Genomic DNA, 21,342 nt, shown 5'->3' with positions numbered 1-21,342 from the left:
TAAATCTCTCTATCCATCTTCCATAATACTGTATATCTTCCATATGATGATCATATACTCATTCTAACATGACTGACAACATCTACATGGTTTCACTGGAAAACCTTGACCACATACAATATTCTCAAAATTTGTAACATCAGCACAACTTGATATTAGTCAGATAATTTCCATTTCAAGGCCTTAGCTAGCAGTCCTGTTTAACCCGTGGGTGTGCTCCTTAACATGTTAATCCACCCCTGCCTGGTTAATGTGTAGGGGTGGAACAGTGTTGGGGGGGGGGTAGGGGGGGTTGTAGAGCAGGGGTGGGGGGGTGGGAGAGGAGTGGTGAAAGTGTGTCCCTTCTGCAATTGGCTGTGGCCCTAAGTGTCTCATTATGCGCCGTATTGTTCCTTTGTTGGCCCGGGGGGTATAAATACACCCAGCAGGCCTGTTGGACTGACAGTTGAATCAGAGCCTCTCCAGGAGAACAGTCTCACCACCCGAAAACAACACCAGCAACCTCAGATCACCAGAGACTAGAGAGAGTGTGAGAACATCGACCTATCAGGGGATCGAGGCCTTCTGCATTCATTCATAACGCCACAGCCTGAAGACCCGAGAGACCTCGACGATTTTTATTCCATTTTAGACTTTGGGTTTTGTGATTTATATTGAAGATGGATTCCGACGCTAGCTCCAGCTGCAGCCGCACCTCGTCCCCGGACCTGATTGTGGACGACTCGGTTGGAGGCTTCTTCACCAACAAGATGTTCCAGAACTACTGCCACCAGCAGGGCACGGGCAGGGAGGGAGGCCACGTCCTCCACGTCGGAGGAGGCAAGATGAAGAGCGGCAGCGACGCCGACCCCGAGGAGGAGATCCCGCAGGAGCTGAGGCTGAAGGTCAACAGCCGGGAGCGCAAGAGAATGCACGACCTGAACACGGCCATGGACGGCCTGCGAGAGGTCATGCCCTACGCCCAGGGGCCGTCCGTCCGCAAGCTCTCCAAGATCTCCACGCTGCTGCTGGCCCGCAACTACATCCTCATGCTGTCCACGTCGCTGGACGAGATGAAGAAGCTGGTGGGCGACGTGTATGGAGGCAGCCAGAGCCGCTCGGCGGCGGCTTCTCACGTCTCCCGCATGGGCCCCGCTCATCCTCCTCCGCCCACACCTCACATCTCGCTGCACCCTCTGGCCCACTCCCTGCACGCCCTGGTGGGCGGCGTGCACCCCTCCTCCCTGCAGCACCCATCGGCGCCCACGCCACACTCGCCCCCGTCGGCCGCCGGCTTCCTCGGGTTCCACGCGCCGGTCCACGCCGGCCTCCTGAAGGACCCGCTCCACTTGAGTGGCTCCTACCGGCACTTCCCTGGCATGCCCTGTCCGTGCGCCCTGTGCCAGCCCATGCCCGCGACCACGGGCACCCTGCACAGGTGAGCAGGAGGTGACTCTTTGGAGCAGCGACAGTGTAAAAAATGGACGCAGAGGGACCATGAACACTTAAATGAACTGATCAAACTCTGGCTGGAGCCAGGGCCTGTAAATACTGTACATATTGTATCTTAATTATCATGTAAACCGCTGCTATTTTTGATACATAATCTTGTTTGCTTTTATAACATTTTTAAATGCACTGGGGCGGCTTTATCGGGATAAAGATTGTTGCTTCTAATTTATCGGATATCTGTTGTGGTGAAACGATGTCTAAAATGAGGAACCATCGTGTCCTATTGTGCAGGTTTTCTATTTTCTTAAATTAAATTTTGTTATAATGAATATTTTGTTTCTGTCCGTTCTTTCTCTGGGTCAACAAAAACGTCTTACTTTTTCAAACATATTTGTGAGTTGGGGTGTAGTTTTCAATCAATTAACTAGCATAAGAACTAATTTTATATACCACACATTGCATATAGGGAGCACTTGCCAAAAAGAACAGGTCCACAAGCTGACAACGTGCGGTGCGATCTGTTCTTTTTGGCAAGTGACAACAATCAAACTACGGTATATCAATTATACATTTATAAATTACACTTAAGTAGGAGAGGGGTAGCTATTGAAAGAGTGGAGGCTAGACTCCCTTGGCTAGACCCAGTGGGGTGTATTGGTGCATGGAAGAGAGTCGAGGAGGTAGGTGGAGAGATAGATGGAGGGAGGGAGGACATGGGGAGGAGGAGGGCATTTAGGAGAGAGGGGTGATGGTTGCTAACCCACTCTGGTGGAGAGTCCCTTCCTCTCACAGAGAGAGGAACAGAAGGGCCAGACAATGCACTTGCACATGTGGCGTTTGAGAGCTCGAGAGACCATCCATCTTCACCTCAACAGGGTGTAGGAGATGAAAGGATGACACAGGCGCCGGCAAGGCGCGTCACTTTTGTCTGACACAGACGAGAGAGGGACAGAGAGAGAGCCACGGACGGTCCCCCTCTCATCTCCTGGCCCGCAGACCATTTGTCCCTGTCCAATAAATATATGGCTGTATTGGCATTATTAAGAGTGAATCTGAAATGGATACGGTTAACGTATTCATGGGCAATCTCAATAGGCCTCCGGTTAGAGCCGTACAAGATTAGATTTTTGTGGGAGAAAAATAAATGGGTTCAAACAAAAATATCAAACATATCATGATCGCAGAATTGCACTCGTAAGTTGTTGCATTAATATCGAACACCAAGCGCTCCAATTAAAAACATTAAGAATTTGATACGTGTAAACAATGATCAATTAAATAAAACTGCGAGCACAAGTCATCATGGAAGTTGACTGCCATGAGCGTATAGCTTAGTCAAACGGCAAAACAATGGCCGTCCCTCACTTAGCAACAAATCAAGCGTGTAAAAGACATGCTTTTTCCTCCCACGGGCTGACAGATGAGCTGGAGATGAGGGGAGAAATTAAGAGATGTAACTCCTTTGGCTCCGGCCTCCCTCCCACCCCTTCCTCCTCCTCCTCCTGTGAGGCCTACAATAGATGCTGGACAATGGGACACAAAGGCCGAGGGAGGCCAAGCTCTCGTGCCTGGAACACAGACCTCCTCCATTCAATCTACATTTCATCATGGTAACAAGCGCTGTCGGGCCAGAAGCCCTGCCTGACACTCCGCTCGCCACAAAGGCGGTTAGCTCTAATTTATGAGGCTATTGAAACTGTAAAGGGCCCCTGTCACTGCAGTGCTAGGGGGACTGTCAGCTGTGGGATGTCCCAGTGGGGGGAGGCAGCTGCCAGCCCAGGCCAGGCCCGAGCAACGGAGCTTCTGTCGTGGGGAACCAGTGCTGCTGCGTCACCTGGTACCCGGTCCCCCCCGACCCCCCACCCTGACACCGAGACCCAGGGTCCTCCCACGCGGTTTCCCCCCACTTTTATTTGGGCACAGGTGGGAATGGGAAGCAGAACACATTGTGGGGATTAGTGGGGGATCTGTCTCCCTTTGCACTAGGTGGATAATTAGGGACATTGACTTGTGCAAAAGCTGGTGTTTCCTGATCGACACCAGATGGTGTTAACCCACAGTGTGGCGTGTGGGGCAAGGCAGAGGGTGTGTGAATGTCTGGGTGTGGCGTGCGTGTGTGTTGGGGGGTAATGGATATGAATCTTAAATCATACAATATGGACAGTGCCTCTGCTTAAGAACTCTGTCCCTCAATGAATGGCCCTGTGTCTGCCCTGGTCTTGTGTGATTATGTCCATATTTGTCTGTTGTGTTTCTGTTTATCTGGTATATATATTTTTTTATCACGTTATGCTGCCCTTTGGGGATAATAAAATATATCTAATCTCATCTCATCTGCTACCCTATATGGCAGCACAGGTTTTAACCACTCAAGCCCCTATATACACACTTAATTCTATTTGTTGAATACAACGGATCGTTGCGTTGTGAGCTTGTACATCTATTTAGCTGTTTAGACTAGCATTTCTAAGCTGACTTGTTTTTAACCTGCTATATATGTTCTGTTTTATTGCTTTTAAATTCTTATATTTTACTTGATTTGTTTTCCTAAAGTTGTCCTTTTAGATGTTGCCTCCCCTGACCCCAACACATGTAAAGCGTCTTTGAGTACTCATGAAAAGCGCTATATAAATCCCAGATATTATTATTAGTATTAATTCACCGATTTTCACTATTGATACAAATGCTTACACATAATTGAGACATTTTCCCCCACATTTTGGTTACAATGACATTCCCAAAATAGGGGTGCTATAGGTTTAAAGTGGTTAGGACTTTAGTTCTTCATAACAAATTGTAAAAATTACATTAGACACAAGATTATATCATTATATAGAGGGGAATAGCTGCCCTACAATGCTTGTGGAATAAATTATATTTGTCATAGTGTTCAGCAGAAGCAAATGATAACTCATACAAATGAAGCCAGACAACATAAGAGGCTCGTGTTTCTTCAACAACATCCCCTTTTCAGACTATTATGTATATCCTCCTCTGACAAAACCAGGAGTGAAATGTTATGATTAATTACAAACTGTTCAGCTGAAGCCGACACATCAAGAGATTCAAGCACAAAAACCCAAAGAAAGGCACTAAACGGCGCAAACAGTCAGGGAGCGCACGGTTTCTCTCTTGAATATGAGTCCCCCGTGCAGGTCATCCCATTGAGCGCTGACAGATGGATAGGTTAACTGATTCTGATGCTAATCAATAGAGGGGTGCGTGTTCATCTTGGCTCGGCAGAGTGGTGCATCGACAGAGTTAATTAGGGGGACTGAAAGACCCAATTAAAGGGATTGAGGGCCGGGACGGGGCAGACATATTGCAGAACATACGTGCACACATTGTGCAGCGTCTGGATACAGGGGAACTTCAATTAAGTGAGGACACTCATCCAGAAGCTTGTTGTCTGACCTTTTTTTTTTTTTTTTTACTCCCCCTCTTCCATTTTACACTTGCTTCTCTTGGCCCAAAATGTGGACAATGACAGCAGGGCCCAGATGGGAGGGGTCAGCATATAATTCATAGGCGTTCACACTTCACACACAGCCACACACACACACACACACACACACAGGTACACGCGCAGAATGGGTCGTCTAGTCTGCAGTGATTCAGATGGGAACTGCTTGACGCTGATTACACATAAAACTAAGGCAGTATTAACACACACAGTAGGTTAAATTTGGATATATGTAAATCATGTGTTTTTATGCAGATTAATGGATTTTTTAGGCTGGAATACATTTTAGATATTAGATTTGTATAGCCTGCCTTACTTTTATAGTTCTGAAGTCAAACAAAGCAGATTGCATTTTGTTTTTCTTAACATTTTCAAAATGCTAGGCCTAGGTTCTGAGCTTATATTTTTTGCACGACACTGTCATAGCCTATATGCATAATGAAGTATTCTTATTCTTATTCATAATGAAGTATTATTTTAGAAAAAAAACACAACATGGTTAATATGGACATTACATACAGTAGCATTGGAGTGTTGGAGAGAGAGAGAGAGAGAGAGAGAGAGAGAGAGAGAGAGAGAGAGAGAGAGAGAGAGAGAGAGAGAGAGAGAGAGAGAGAGAGAGAGAGAGAGAGAGAGAAAATATGTTATTGTTTTCTCCCCTCATAAATGTATGTAAAATTACTAAAGTAAAGTAAACAGGTTATTTATTTTGAATGGAATCTTTCAAGCTATGAAGAATGATATGTGTTGATTATTGATGTGTATTTTGGTGTTATTTCCATGCCTATGGAGTATGGTCCTGGAAACCTTTTATCCCAAATGTCTATCTGTACGGTTTACATTTTTGTCTAATAGTGTATTATTCAATCAATCAAACAAACACTGGGTTTAAAAATAATATGATTCTATTTGGATCCATCCATGAAGCACTGGCAGCAGTACTCATGCCTGCAGCAGAGCGGCAGTACGGCGCACAGTGCTCCAACGGCCGGGCCGCTGAACTCAACCACCCTCCAGAGGAAGAAGCAGTAAATATTGATGATGTCATCGTGTGAAGATGGCTGAAGGGTGAGAGAGAAGTCGCACAAATACTTTTTATGTTTTTACACGTTTAACGCTCTTACTTGACGCCGTTACGAGGCGATGTACCGCTGCCCGCGGCCGTTGCGCGCTCGCAGCTCCGCTTATTCGGCCCGTTAGCCGTTGCGTTAACGTTAAAAAAACAAAAAAAACAAGTCGCGTAAAAAGGAAAAAGATCTGCAAATCATTTCAGGAAGTGCTCCCTTCGTTTGTTTACCAAAACACTGACCAGTATAGACTGCACCAGCTGGCTGCCGTTTAGCTTGTTAGCATAGCCGTCTGTCTGCGTTTAGAGATGCCAAAAAGACCCTTATTTAATAACAAATACTAATAATGTGTGGGAAATCATTCATATCCCGCGTTCAACTTGCACGCCGATCTAAACTAAACGTGTGTTGACACTAATGGCGTTTATAGCTGCTGTCATTAAACACGATCGTTTAGCCAACTTAGCATGCATGCTAGCTGCCTGGCAGCAGCAGTTGTTGTTTTGACGTTTAGGTGTTTGGCTTTTGTCAAACAGCTGAACGAGATGACTTGTCAATGTCATGTTTGTATCGTTTATTTATACAGGTTATTATAATACATTGGGTTAAAATGAATAACATTTTACAACGGAGACATGAATCAAATCAAATGCATGATTTTTTGTCCTTTGTTAGTTTAGCCGCGAGCAACTTGGATGCTTTAATCAGCTTTCTGCGTCCAAGTTACAATACCAATTCTCTTGACAGGCCATTCATCCAAGCAGAAAAGTGATTGTATTAAACTGCTTTAAACTCACCAATATTGCACCTGTACGGATCGCTTGGGTTATCCCCCCTTTAGTTTTTGTGGAGTTTCTTGTTTGTCATGTTATTATGAGCTGCTTTCGGTCAATCCATTTATCAGTGCAGCGATTGACTGTTTTTGTGTTCAAGTTTGGAAGCACTCGTTTTCAATAACGCAACAAACTGCTGCCTCCTTGTGTGCAAATATTTCCAAAATGTGTACATTGCACGGATGCCACGGAATGCGTATTGACAAAGTATGTCATAACATAACATGTCTATGGTGGATGTTTATGAAACAAACTTGATAGATTAATAATTAATAATGTGGTCGGATAACCCAAGCTTTCCATACAGCTTCAATATTAAGTTGTAATACGATAAGAAATGACTTTTCTGTTGGATGGATGGGCTGCCGAGGGTTGGTATTGCAGAATCTGCAGATAGCATAGAAAGTTGTTGTTTTTATCTTCACTTTATTTAACTTGTTGCTACAATGTTTAAGCCTGGGGGAAAAAAAGTAATCCTACTCATGTACATGAGATGCACAGCCTTGAATCTGCATATTTTGTATTTAGGCTGCATGAATACAGCCTTGAATCGGCATCACATTTATTTAGGCTGCTGCAGCACAGAAATCGCAGTGGTTCTCAAAGTGGGGTCTGACAAATGTGACTAAATTTGACTGAGGGACTGCCATTGGATTTTTCAGTTTGACCCACCAGTTTTGGAGATATTGCTTATAGAGTAATGTCTTGCAGAAAACAGCGAGTTGAGAAAACAGGCTTGAAAGGTTCACTTCTGTGGTCTCTAACATTACACCTAGCTACATGTTTAAGAATTTATTTCATATTTACATGTCGATTTCATCTCTGACACTTATTTCAGACATGCTCTAGTAAGTGAAGAGTCTGCCTGTGCAATTTCTGGGAAAAAAATAAAAATAAAATTCTCCTCTGGTGAAAAGCTGTAATTTGCGCGATGGCAGTCTCTCAGTCAAATCTGGTCACAAATGATTTGGGCAGTGGTGTGTTTTCTACCGTGTTACACTAGTTAGTTTATACATATTAATACCTTCCAATACAAATAATAAAAAGTATTCTGTCCAGTAACCATCTGAGGAAGTGTATCTGATATGCAGGAGTAGGGGCTGCATGGGGGCAGCAAGAATGTATAGACTTCAAATAGCCTTTTTCATGTGATAATGTGAGTCAGAGGTGAAGGCTAGTGTGTGGCTATTGTCTTGAAGTCGATTTTTTAAGTAATTCATGCATTAACCTAACAATAGATGGCAATCATGGCACACTTAAGTTCCAAAGTGGTTGAGTTACAGGGTGATTAACATTAGAAACAGTAGATCAATCAGTACAACAAAGCATATTGTAATAGTACCCCGTCTTACTGCATGCGCTCACTTATGTGTGTGGATGCAGGTATTATAGGGTGTGTGTGTGTGTGTGTTAGAGTGGTTATTTCATTCAGTGACCACGAGTGTGTGTGGGAGGGAATAATTATGGTATTCCCTAAAAACTAGAACACGTCACTGGATTTTGGGGGGTCCTTGACATGTTTTTATTAACGTTGGCAGACTTCCTAAACTGAGTAGCAGTTGGGTCTTTTCATTAGTTGTAGACTTCACTGGAACACTGGTCTAGCTGCATTCTGTTCGTTGTTGGAATAATAATCCTGCAATATTGATTTCTCTTCCCCTTGTAGAGAAGGCTGGTGGGGCGGCTGGCTTCAGCAAAGCTTTCAGGTCGTCAAAGACAAGGTAAGCCTCTCATTAATACAGTTTTACAGTTAGTGTTTTTTTCTCAAAGGCTGCAACAAACAACCTAATCTTTTAACAAGCCAACATATAGAGAGTATTGCTCGATGCCACTGTACCGAATACATAACATTTAACCACTGTCTTCTGTCATCAATGTGCACCTTCTTTCCCAGTCATCCGAGGCCTTTGAGTTCATAAAGCGAGACCTGACCGAGTTCAGCAATGTGGTACAACATGATACTGCTTGCTCCATCGTGGCTACAGCCAGCGCCGTCAGAAACAAACTTGCGGTAATTTCACAACTTTTTTCTTTGTATGCTTTATTTCAGATAGGTCAGGGTAGTGAGACAGAGAACCAAGGACAGAGAGAGAGGAGAGACAACAAGACGAGGGTGGGCTTCGAATCCGGGGCCTTGTGCTCACTAGGAGTACATGGTCTGTGCACTAGCTGGCAGAGTCTCCTGGCAACCACGGTAATTTACAACTTTAATCTGAGCCACTGTTCTAAAAAAAATAAGTTTGTTCCAACAACAACCTGAAGAAGTATGGAAGGAGCAAGTTGTCTCCCAATGGTTTTTAAAGAATGATAATTATGTAGTTAAGTAACCACTGGAAATAAGGCTAACTGAGTAGCTGGTGCTTAATGTTCTGTTCATGTCATTCTACAATGTGTTCAGGTGGAGGGATCCTCGGAAACCACAGAGAAGGTGAAGAAGGGCCTTTCCAGTTTCTTAGGGGTGATTACGGACACACTCGCTCCGCCCCCCGACAAAACCATAGACTGTGATGTCATCACGCTGGTGGCAACCCATTCAGGAACCACAGAGATCTATGACAGCAACAAGGTAGGCATCAGTGTTCTCTGAAGCACGTAGAACCAAGTGTTCAGAGTCCCATCTCAGTGTTATCTGAAGCACGTAGAACCAAGTGTTCAGAGTCCCATCTCAGTGTTATCTGAAGCACGTAGAACCAAGTGTTCAGAGTCCCATCTCAGTGTTATCTGAAGCACGTAGAACCAAGTGTTCAGAGTCCCATCTCAGTGTTATCTGAAGCACGTAGAACCAAGTGTTCAGAGTCCCATCTCAGTGTTATCTGAAGCACGTAGAACCAAGTGTTCAGAGTCCCATCTGAGTGTTATCTGAAGCACGTAGAACCAAGTGTTCAGAGTCCCATCTCAGTGTTATCTGAAGCACGTAGAACCAAGTGTTCAGAGTCCCATCTCAGTGTTATCTGAAGCACGTAGAACCAAGTGTTCAGAGTCCCATCTCAGTGTTATCTGAAGCACGTAGAACCAAGTGTTCAGAGTCCCATCTCAGTGTTATCTGAAGCACGTAGAACCAGAGTGTTCAGAAGCCCATCTCCTGGACGCGATGCCCCAGGGAATTCCTATCTGTAATATGGGCTTTTTTGGAGAATTGTATATTGTTCTATGTACAGAGTGGAAAGTCTCAAGAAAATCTGTGTTCGCATTCTGGTGTTGCTGCGGTTGTTTCTCATTCTTTTCTGTAACCTAACTGCTAAAGCCACGTTTAGATGTCAAACAAACAAAATGTGAGCAATGCATGAAATGATTTTGACATAAGAAAAGCTCTTTGAAAGCATTCCAACATTGGTTTAATTCCAGACGGAACATTTTGTATCATGCTAAGATTAGAGCTGCTGGGCTGTTAAATGTGATCACATGAATCTCAGATAACCACAGCAAATCATATGCCTCTCCCCCAGGCCCGCCTGTACTGTCTACAGGCAGACCCTGCTACATACTGCAATGAACCCGACGGTAAGACGCACGTCACACAGAACTCACTTGTGACTCTACAACGGAATTGGTAGATGGTTTTCCTTGGAGTAACATGCAAATATCCCATGGCTTTAAGTCTTACCGTGTAAGCAAAACATTTGCTGCAATATTTCATATTCTATTTATTATACTTTAGCTATGAAAGCTATGAACTTTTCTTCAAATGCACATGCTCGATTCCCTGACACCACTGGGTATTTAGTTAAGGAACCCATCTGCTGGAAGATAAAATATGCAAAATGTAGAGGCTAAATGTAAAGCTGAAGCTTACCACAAGTTTCCCCATACTCTTCTGTGCCATGCTTGTGTGTCTTCATCTGAAGTGGTTTTGTCTCCAGGTCCCCCGGAGCAGTTTGACAACTGGCTGTCCAGCTTCAGCTTAGAGGAGAAGAAAGGACACGTGTCAGATCTTCTCGTCAACAGTCCCTCAATACGAGCCCTGTACACTAAAATGGTACAAGTTGTTGCCAAACTGTACACAATTAACATGAATGGAAGACCTCAGTTAGTTTTGGAGCTGATCATGTTCTCCGTTACATTTCTCACACTCACAGGTACCAGCGGCTGTAGCCCATTCAGAATTCTGGCAGAGGTATTTCTACAAAGTCTTTCAGTTGGAGCAGGTATACAGACTTTTTTCCCCCTTGCCTTTGAGAGTTCTCAAGTAGTGCATGTGAAGCATGTGTGAAGTTGTTGTGCAAGAGTTTTTGAATGCCATCAGAAGATCGACATAAGAAAATAAGCAGCAGATAATGTTAAAGAAAGAGGTACTTCACCCAAAGTCACAAAGCCTGTACAACCTGTACAGTTTGAAACTTTCAGTGAAGTTGCACTGCTCACAAATGCTCTGCCATATGTCAATGTGTGGATGGATGTTGTTGTGTGTGTGTAGGGGAAAAATTACTGTGTTTTGTGAAGCACATTGTCTGACGTGCTATACACAGTATGGAATCGACCCCAATCATGTAACTGATGTAACTTCACTGTTCCTGGTGTTACATACTGTACCAGAACACCTGGTTTGCTTTTAGCCTGCAGCCTGGGTGTCTCACATGATCGCACCTACTTTTGTCCACAAGACTAGACTTTAGTTATGCCAATAGTTACTTTCAAATCAAGATAAGCAGTAACTTGATCATCCTGTTTTGACTTCAATTCTCCAAATGATCACAATCACTCTTCTTAAATAGAAACATTAACTTCCGTTGTCACATACTGGAGCTACTTCTGATAAACCAGAGACCCCTCGCTCAAAGCAAAGTGGCCCCAGCCTAATCGTGTAATATGTTTTATATATTTTTCCTCGGGTGTCGATGGCTAAAACGGATACAGTTACTTGGGGCGCTGCCAACCGTGCTACCTAATTTAAAGTAGATGCCAGTGCCCGGGTGTAGTTTCTTTTTAAATTACATTTTAAATCTAAATTTGCCCATCAGGAGGAGGCAAGGAGAGTGGCCCTGAAGCAGCGAGCAGAGCAGAGCCATACGGAAACCCTGGGCTGGGAGGAGGAAGACGAGGGTAGGCTATAAACTCTTTTTAAGTTATACTTTTTTCCAGCAATGGCAAGCAGCGTGTTAATTCCAGTATTAACAACTCTCTGGTGCACCACTGTTTGTTTCAGATGACTTCCTGGGCGCCACATCTCCATCCCGTCTCGACTTTACGCCTCCGCTGGACGACAGCGCGGCCCTGATGTCCCCGACCTCCACGTTTCCCACGACAGTGACCGCACTGAGCCCTGTGCTGTCGTCCCCGAGCGGAGACGGCGCTCTCTCGGTCAGCAGCGACAGCGTCAGTCTGCCGACGCAGGTGGAGCTTCTGCCGGCTCCCGCCGCGGTCCGTGAGTTGGGCGAGAAGATGACAGAAGCCAGCCTGGAGGACACGGCCGACAAGGCACAGGACCACCAGAGGCCTGTGCAAGTAGAAACGGCGGAGGTTTCCCAGCCGGAGGTTGCCGTTGGCGGGGTGTCGGCTGCTTCAAATGTCTCTGCCTCCACCGCCAGACCTGATGCAGCGAAGGAAGACGCCGGGCCGCAGGACCTGAGAGTGTTCGAACTCAACTCTGACAGCGGGAAGTCTACACCCTCCAACAACGGAAAGAAAGGTGTGTGTGTGTGTGTGTGTGTGTGTGTGTGTGTGTGTGTGTGTGTGTGTGTGTGTGTGTGTGTGTGTGTGTGTGTGTGTGTGTGTGTGTGTGTGTGTGTGTGTGTGTGTGTGTGTGTGTGTGTGTGTGTGTGTGTGTGTGTGTGTGTGTGTGTGTGTTATAGTATAGAAAGTTGCATTCTTATTATTGCACAGAGATATATATATATACTTGAATCTTACCAAGATTAACTAGGATTCCTGTCTCTTACATTGCACTTGTCAAGTCACTCTGGTTTTTCCTGCTAAATTACTAATGTAAACGTGGGGGATTTTTTAGTTGTCTTGATCAAGGTCTTATGTCTGTCTATTGAGAGACTGAATCCCAAACATCATGTTTAGGCATGTTGTCAACAATCAGAATGTTAAACAGATCCGAGGTCACAGTTGGTGGGTGGTCTCATCTTCTTGTCCTCTCTTGTAACCCCCTCCTCCCCCTCAGGTTCCAGTACTGATGTGAGTGAAGACTGGGAAAAAGACTTTGACCTGGATATGACAGAAGAGGAGGTCAAAATGGCACTCTCTACAGTAGAAGCTTCTGGAGGGGTACGTGGGTCCTACGATGGTTCACATGTACACTACTAGAGTACACACTACACACGGAACTGAGTTTTACAGTACAGAACATGATTTAGAAGTAGATCCAGTATGCAGAAGTATATAACCTCATTTAGATTTCTTTATTGATCACATGATGTTTAAAAATCCATATTAATTGACGTGATGAAGAATGCCATTGTCAATATTTAATCAATAAAGAAATGTCTAAACAACAGAATGTGGAGGGGTGTTGTCCATTGGGGTTTTTCTTTTTTGACTGCTAGTTTTGTTTTTTTTGTTTGTTTTTCTTGTCTTTCTTTTGTGTAAGTCATGTGTATTTTGTATGCTTTATTGTAAAATCAATAAAAAACTTTGATGACAAAAATAAAGAAATGTCTAAATTAGGCTTTACCTAAATAAAGTTTGTGACATCCACCTAAATATGATGTATACAAATATTATATATACAAAAATAGCAGCTCATTGCAAGCTTGTACATCTATTTTTGATTATTATTTTTTTGTGTGAGAAATTAATTGCTGATTTAGAAAGCATTTGTCTTAATTTAAACACTACCATAAATTCACATACCATTTTCTCTTGTCTTCCCCTCCTTTTTCTTCAGGTGGACGAGGACTGGGAGAACTGGGACTGAGAGGAGCCGCCGGGAGCGCCAAGTTTCTGTCCCACCATTAAAAGCTAGTTCTTCTCGGCAGGCGAACCATGCTTAAAACGTGTTTTAACTCTTTGTCCACGCTGTCACCATGTCACGATTGTCCGTATAGGGGAACGTCCGGCGGGATTTTGGACCATATTTGCTGAACCTGTTGGCACAGAATCAACAGGGAGACCAAGGCAGTAAGCTTTATAGACGGCACCGTTTAGCTGTCGGGTTAGCGCCGCAAATAGGTCGCTGGCTAACAACTTAGTTCTCTTGGTTGTTTTCTCGAGTAAATTCAGACTTTAAGAGAGCATATATGACACTAGTAAAGTATAGACAGAGGTCGGTAATTGTTTTGGCTAAGAAAAAGCTAAAGCCTGGTTTATACTTGGTTGCACAACGGTGTCGCGTGCCCGAAAACAACGTGTTGCAGCGACCGGTTGTGATCTAGTAGATCGGCTATTTTCGGCATGCGACATCAGCACGCAACTTACAGTATAACGGGGCTTTAAGGGATGCCCATTGGATTAGTCAGAATGTGAATGGTTTCACCACAGCAGGGGAAAGGGAGTGGTTGTACTCTTTGTTTTTGGTTTCATCCTTTTATGCCATTCAATACATGATGTATGATGATGTTTTCAAGTGTAATTCAGAGTTGGGGAAAGACGTTTTTTTTTCCTTCAGGCTGCAGAATAGCCATAAACTGTAACGCTGCTTATTGATTTATAAGATGAAATATCTCGCCAGTGGAATTTATTTTCTTCTATTCTGGACTTAGTTATGGTTTAACTATTTTATGTAACCATTTGTCCCCCCCCCCCCTCTGTGTTTGGATAGTCTTCATCTTATGAGAGTACTCAATGAAAAGAAAAAAAAATATATATAGTATACATATATATTTTTTGGCATTCATATGATTTGAATCATGCTTTTCATTTTGTATTCACTTCACACTCTGGATACATGGCCTTGTAAAGCATAAAGCCTGATATAAATTAAGCATAATTTATACCGTGCCACACGGCGTTGATTGCCGACAATAACCGATAGCAAATTGGTTACCTTCAGCGAGCACCACCGTCTAGCGATGAAGCATAAATCAGGATAACACTGACATTAACGATCTGATTCGAAACACATTTTGTACATACGTCTTTGTCCCTCTGTTAATTATTATTACACCTTTTCCATGCCATGTGGATGTGATACTAAATATCACATGTTAAGTGTCATTTATTATTTTCTGTCAACATTCAGATGTTTACACATCTATTAGCCTGTTGTCTGTTATTCTCATTGGAAGGGAGAGGGAACTCATGTATTGTCAATCATTTGAGCAAGAAGTCACTCGTGACTTAAATAAAAGAGAATGCAAACTGATGCTAGTGTCTTGAGCTCAGAATGGATGTCTTGTGCCAATATACTGTACTCATAGAAAATGTTTCTATGTTAGTCTGGTTCTATACAGCAGTGGTTTTCAACCAGTGGTCCGGGGACCACCAGTTGGACCACCAGGTGGTCCCCAGCTAAAAGACGGAGTGTAACCGAATGGACCCTTGTTTTAGATCGTTAACTCTTGAGTGTACAATGAAACCAAATGGACCCGTAAGGGTCAATTTTGTGGTATGGTACCATTAATACAGCATGGAATTGTGAACAATTTGACAAACAAAATATGAATTGGGTTTGAGAGGCTAAATCGGATCAAATTCTGAATAAATGATGGACCTTGATATGAAAAGGGTTGAAAACCACTGCTATATAGAAAATGTTTGGTGTATACCAGGGGTGGGCAACTGGCGGCCCGGGGGCCACATGCGGCCCCCACCTTCACTTAATGCGGCCCTCAGGTTAATGTCAGAATATACTGATTATAATATTGGTTTCAGCTGCCAAACACCCCGCTTTAATTACTTCAGTCTAAATTAGTAGCTCAATGCTTCAACACAAGTATAATTAAAGGCATTTGAAATTACATAAAAATGTTCATTTTCAGGATTCCAATTCAAAAATAGCAAAAAAATAATTAAAGATTTCAATTTGAAAATAGCAAAAATAGCCGATCTACAAGCTCAAAACGCGTCGCAGCGCGACGCGTTTTGAGCTTGTAGATCGGCTATTTTTGCTACGACAGTAATATATGGCCCTAGGGAGTGAGTGTGGAAATATAGTGGCCCTTACCATCGTCAAAGTTGCCCACCCCTGGTGTATACCGATCTACCAGCCCACATGAGCAACAGTACTATGCCTGTAATCAAGCAGTGTGCCAAGCAGGCCAATTAACAGAAGCACTAAGTAAACAAAAGGTAATCGCCATAATCACATGTGCTTTGTTTTGCATGTAAAATTTGCAGACGGTAAAAAAGGAAAATAAAAATAAAGTTTATCTTTTGGTATAATAACCACCCCATGCACCACAATAGTTCTGCATATATACAAGCAATGGTTGCATGTCTTGAATTATCCATTTGTATTATTCACGTATACTACACAGTGCGCACTTTCAACTATAATTTGGGTTCTGGTTTTTTTAATCCACGTATTTTACAGTCACTGCCTCTCCAATGAGTAAGAATAAGAAGTAAATATGGACTGGAGACTGACATGCATGAAATGAAAGCATCAGTCAATAATGATAGAACATTATACTTTGACGTTATAACGACGACATCTGGCGGCCAATTTATAAGCAGGAACAACAACAACCTGTTCCTGGTCGGAATAAGTAGCCTGATTCGCTGCGTTTCGTGGATTTGACAAAACAAAACAAGTGGAATGTATAACCTACAGCCACAGGTCAGCGTTTTTATTTTGGAAGCATGTCAAATGGCTACTATACTTTCCCAGGCCAACACATAATTATAAGAGTAAAAACCAATCACTTAAAACACGAGAAATGATATCATGGCTCATGGTAACCAACCGACATGGCGACATGTGTGGGGAATGGTTTTGTAACAGTGCAGAAAGTTTCATATAATGTCTTATATTTCCAGTATGGCCGTTGAGTACAAAGGCCGCCTACTTACCTCTTTGGTCTTGCTGGAGGACTGTAGGGATATCAATTCAAACGGAACATAGAGTTCTAGAGCTAAGCCCGTTTTATTAACAAACAAGTTGAGAAAACAAGTCAACCACCAATCAGTACCACCTGTGCAGATGGTACCCGTCGGATGATGATCATGATACTAATAATTAATAAACATGAAAATAAATAACCCTTCAGGCATAATTTTAGACAAAGAAAGGAAGACATATATAAATAATGTTTTTCTATATATATTTTTTATGTAAATACAAAAGTACATTTTGGGTTTAAAATGGGCGAATGAAGGAAAGTTATCTTGAACGTCTCAGCGACATGTCTGCTCTATCAACAGCAGGTGGCACTGTTGCTTCATTTTTAGTCGCATCTCGCACTGGACCTCGACCTGCCACTCCTTTCTTCAAGTGACAGCAGTGTGACAGACATCATGTTGATGAATGTGTTCTTCTGTCACAACAACAAGCCGACTGCTGACTGAGCAAAGTGAGCATCATTTCTCAGGTGACAATAATCAAACAAGGATGCTTCCAAACCTGCGCTGTTAAGCGCGCATTGCATCCTGAATGATAATCATCTCATGGGCATGAACGTGCCAATGCCAACAACACGCACGCACAGACACGCACAGTGGGCGGTCACCTGTACAGCATGTTGGTGCGGTCGAGCTTCTGCATTCCAACATGGACGACAGCAGCAGTACAAATGGCTGCAACATCTCGCTCTCTCTCTCTCTCATTTCTCTTTTCTCTCTCTCTCTCTCTCTCTCTCTCTCTCTCTCTCTCTCTCTCTCTCTCTCTCTCTCTCTCTGACTGCAGAATGTCCTTTTTGGTCAAGCAAAGTTGGCAGTTTATTGCGGCCGCAGGTCGCATTTACTATGAAAACCTGCATTTCCGTGTGTCACGTCACACCTCCATATATGGAGCTGACATACCATTATGTTGATCTGACTTCATGAAACCCTGTACACTCAAGACACGGTCCATATATGGCCAGTACAGAATTCATTCCATATGTTGATCTGACCCCCCCATGCCAAAGCGCCAGCGCTCACCCAGCAGTCTGCCGTCACCCAGGCGGATGCGTGCACGCGACCTCGCCCTTTAGGGCCCTCAGGGCGTCTTACTGGTTTAAGTAGGAATAAAAAACAGATAGAGGGCAGAGGTGATATTGTGTAGCAGTTTATTACTAGTATCAGTATGTGTATGTGCACAGTATATTTCTGTGTGTGTGCGTGCGTGCGTGCGTGTGCGTGCGCTTGTATCCATCCACAGAATAACAGGTTATTCATTGGTGGGTGAATGAATGAATGAATGAATGAATGAATAGTTTATTTCGGTATACTTTACACTTACATGTTAAAATACAGTTGTGTTTGCATAATCAGGGGTGGCACCGAAAAGGTGTAGGACAGGCTTTCAGTCTGTGGTCACGGTGGGGGGCTGGGGGGGCTGGAGGGGGGGGGCTGACTGGATTAAATCACAGTCATCGATTTGTCTGGATTTATCTCGGGCGGGCGAACATGCAACTCTCCCTCCATTCATTCCACTAATGCGAAGATCGAGGAGAATCCCATCAATACCGGCGAGGACTGACTGAGATCCCTGGAGAGGCCATGAGGCCTGCTCAGCCTCTCTCTCTCTCTCTCTCTCTCTCTCATCTTCTGTGAGAATGTAGAGAGATAGATGGAATCTGACTGAAAGGATCAGGCATTCCGACAGGAATGCAAATCAAACGCATCCCCTTTCAAATGAGAAATGAATGCTGCTGTGCTGTTGACTTGTTACCCAATACTTGGAACACAATGCACACATTTTTTACACAAGACGTAACTGCTTAAAACCCTGTACTGTGATTGATTGAATACTTTATTAGACATAAATGTAAACAGCATGCGGTACTTTCAGACATTGAGGCTAAAAGGATAACACACACAAAAAAGACCCAGGGGACTTGTTGTTCCCATTGTGGTCCTATGTAGTCAATTCATCAACATAGCATGAAGACAACAGGGAAAACATTTGGGCAGGGAATGAGTCGACACCTCCGTTCTGTTGGGGGAAACAATGAGATTACCTCCCCTTGTGATCTGCTCCTGATAGATGGGTTTTCAGGCCAGTTTCGAAAGAACTCTAAGCCTATACATTCTAAATCCTAACAGTTTTCTGAAATACCTATGTTTCTGTATTAGTGGTGCTCAATATTTCATGTCAAGGAACCCTAGAATCAGAGTAGTATAAAAGAGAGTAATGACACTCCCGTTGACTCTCATTGTAACAATGGAATGCGGAAGTGCTCATTCTATCTCAATGGAATAGTTCCAGCCATAGGAGCAATGTTTGGAACTATCGGCCATAGGTACCCGCTTTGCGGCGAGATCAAAGCGTGTCACCACTCTCTTACTAGATTACTCTGCCTAGAATTATATGTATTTGGCCGCCGACCCCCATCTGAAAATATGTTGTAACCCCAGAAGCAAAGATTTGAGTTAAAAACTTTCACTCTGAAAGAATATATATTCAATGATTTGAGGCACATTTTCATGATTTTTCAAAAATAGCAGACCTACAAGCTCGTAGCGCGGCACTTGGTGCCGCGCTACGAGCTTGTAGATCTGCTATTTTTCAATAGCTAAAGTATAACATAATGCTTAAAACCCTAAAATTCCTAATTCCAAGTGGTGCAGAGTACTAGAATGAGACGTGTCCCATGGTTGTTCTATGGGTGGGTGGTACCAGTTCGTTGTTTTTGATTGATTGATTGATTGAAGAATTTATTAACAGTTTGCAGAATTACAGTACATTTCAAGCACAAACTCAATACAAAGGCTGTTAACTGTGAGTGGACGACCCAATTAAGCATTACACTTGTTTCCAATAGGGTCCACCATGTTCAAATCATCAAAACATTTAGAGACGTACAAATAGACACTTCTATAGACAGAACAGGAATTCATCATAAAGGAGGTAAAAAGGGAAAAGAAACATATACAGTGAGGGAAAAAAGGGGTGGGCGGTGGGGGGGATTCACGTTCAGCTCCGTTAATTTGTTTGTTTACCTGGGAGGAGCTGCGTTGGGTCCCCAAGTCGGCTCCGTGGCCGTACCTTGGGTTGGCTGTGTGGCCGTTGACCGTCTCTTGTGTTGTCCTTGCATTGGGTCCCCAAGTCGGCTCCGTGGCCGTACCTTGAGTTGGCTGTGTGGCCGTGACCGTCTCTTGTGTTGTCCTTGCATTGGGTCCCCAAGTCGGCTCCGTGGCCGTACCTTGAGTTGGCTGTGTGGCCGTGACCGTCTCTTGTGTTGTCCTTGCATTGGGTCCCCAAGTCGGCTCCGTGGCCGTACCTTGAGTTGGCTGTGTGGCCGTGACCGTCTCTTGTGTTGTCCTTGCATTGGGTCCCCAAGTCGGCTCCGTGGCCGTACCTTGGGTTGGCTGTGTGGCCGTGACCGTCTCTTGTGTTGTCCTTGCATTGGGTCCCCAAGTCGGCTCCGTGGCCATACCTTGAGTTGGCTGTGTGGCCGCGACCGTCTCTTGTGTTGTCCTTGCATTGGGTCCCCAAGTCGGCTCAGTGGCCATACCTTGAGTTGGCTGTGTGGCCGTGACCGTCTCTTGTGTTGTCCTTGCATTGGGTCCCCAAGTCGGCTCCGTGGCCGTACCTTGAGTTGGCTGTGTGGCCGCGACCGTCTCTTGTGTTGTACTGTCTGTATTGTGTGGCTGTGAGTGTCAAGTATGTTTGGAGAAGTACAAGTAGTTACAGTAAGGTGGTATGAGGGTATTGAGGGTATTGAGGGCATTGAGGGCATTGAGGGCAATGCCCCCGTTTGACTAGAGCTTAAAAACCAACCCGTTTAAAAAACATTACTTAAAATACATTACTATATACTTAGTTCAGTGGTTCCCAAACTTTTTCATGCCAAGGACCCCCAAATTGACACTAATTAGCCCATTTGAATAGATATGCCAAGGACCTAACCTGACTCCGCCAGATGGGGCAGCAGAGAGTACACTGGGTTCCCCCCTCCTGCTCCCATCTGGGAACTCTCAGGCAGACTTGATGCCCGGCCACAAAACGGCCTGGCCAATCAGCAGCAGCTAGAGGCGGGATAGTTGCTGCTGATTGGCCAGGCCGTTTTGGGAACCCAGTGTACTCTCTGCTGCCCCATCTGGCGGAGTCAGGTTACCAAGGACCCCCATAAGAGAAGATTTTGACGGACCCTAACGGGTCAGTTTGGTTCCATTTGTACACTCTCAGAGTTACAGACCCATAAGGGTCTATTTGGTTCTGAACTATCATTTAGCTGGGGACCCCATGGAACTCCACCAAGGACCCCTAGGGGTCCCTGGACCCCATTTTGGTAATCACTGACCAAAAAAAGAGCTGATCTACAAGCTTACAAGCTTGTAGATTGGCTATTTCCGCTATACTGTATGTGGTTAAACCCTGTATTATTAGTTGTTGACCGGGGTCGACCAGGGCTCTGTACTTGGCCTGCATGCACTCTTTTCCCCCTCTACACTCTCCTGCGAAAACAGCTGATCTACAAGGTCACAATACTTCGCAATGTGACGTGTCGTGAGCTTGTAGATCTGTTATTTCACCCTCCCATATAGGGTCCATGTGGTTAACCACTTAAGCCCCATTTTA

At 44.1% G+C, this 21,342-nt stretch overlaps 3 protein-coding genes across 5 annotated transcripts in view; 2 read left to right on the top strand and 1 right to left on the bottom strand.

The window, feature by feature from the left end:
• The window catches only part of LOC306942779 (E3 ubiquitin-protein ligase TRIM35-like), a 136,252-nt gene extending 129,397 nt beyond the window's left edge, over positions 1-6,855 (bottom strand). Inside the window, exon 1 of one of the 2 annotated variants that reach the window (XM_079528865.1) lies at positions 6,759-6,855. The gene's annotated coding sequence lies outside the window, so the exon portion shown is untranslated. Of the gene's footprint in view, positions 1-6,754 lie in introns of both variants that reach the window. The other variant, XM_079528864.1, reaches the window with a different exon arrangement.
• Positions 660-1,421, top strand: olig4 (oligodendrocyte transcription factor 4; the record flags this gene model as incomplete). The annotated part of the gene is made up of 1 exon (XM_079528710.1): positions 660-1,421. The coding sequence occupies one exon, from the start codon at positions 660-662 to the stop codon at positions 1,419-1,421; it is 762 nt and encodes a 253-aa protein (XP_079384836.1).
• Positions 5,827-15,039, top strand: bsdc1 (BSD domain containing 1). 2 transcript variants are annotated; one of them, XM_079528862.1, is made up of 11 exons: positions 5,827-5,962; positions 8,461-8,515; positions 8,845-8,988; positions 9,193-9,360; positions 10,241-10,295; positions 10,655-10,770; positions 10,871-10,939; positions 11,753-11,834; positions 11,938-12,420; positions 12,901-13,004; positions 13,624-15,039. In XM_079528862.1, exons 1-11 carry the CDS (start codon positions 5,952-5,954, stop codon positions 13,651-13,653), a joined length of 1,317 nt encoding a protein of 438 aa, XP_079384988.1. In that variant the 5' UTR covers positions 5,827-5,951; the 3' UTR covers positions 13,654-15,039. The 2 variants fall into 2 exon arrangements, with proteins under 2 accessions (XP_079384988.1, XP_079384989.1); XM_079528863.1 differs by lacking the exon at positions 8,845-8,988 and adding an exon at positions 8,689-8,805.
• The last annotated feature ends 6,303 nt before the right edge of the window (positions 15,040-21,342 follow it).

The sequence above is a fragment of the Electrona antarctica genome, assembly GCF_951216825.1.
Source record: "Electrona antarctica genome assembly, chromosome: 18".
Classification (NCBI taxonomy): Eukaryota; Metazoa; Chordata; class Actinopteri; order Myctophiformes; family Myctophidae; genus Electrona; species Electrona antarctica.
Note: the sequence above shows the minus strand (reverse complement) of the source record. Positions and strands in the feature narration are given on the sequence as shown.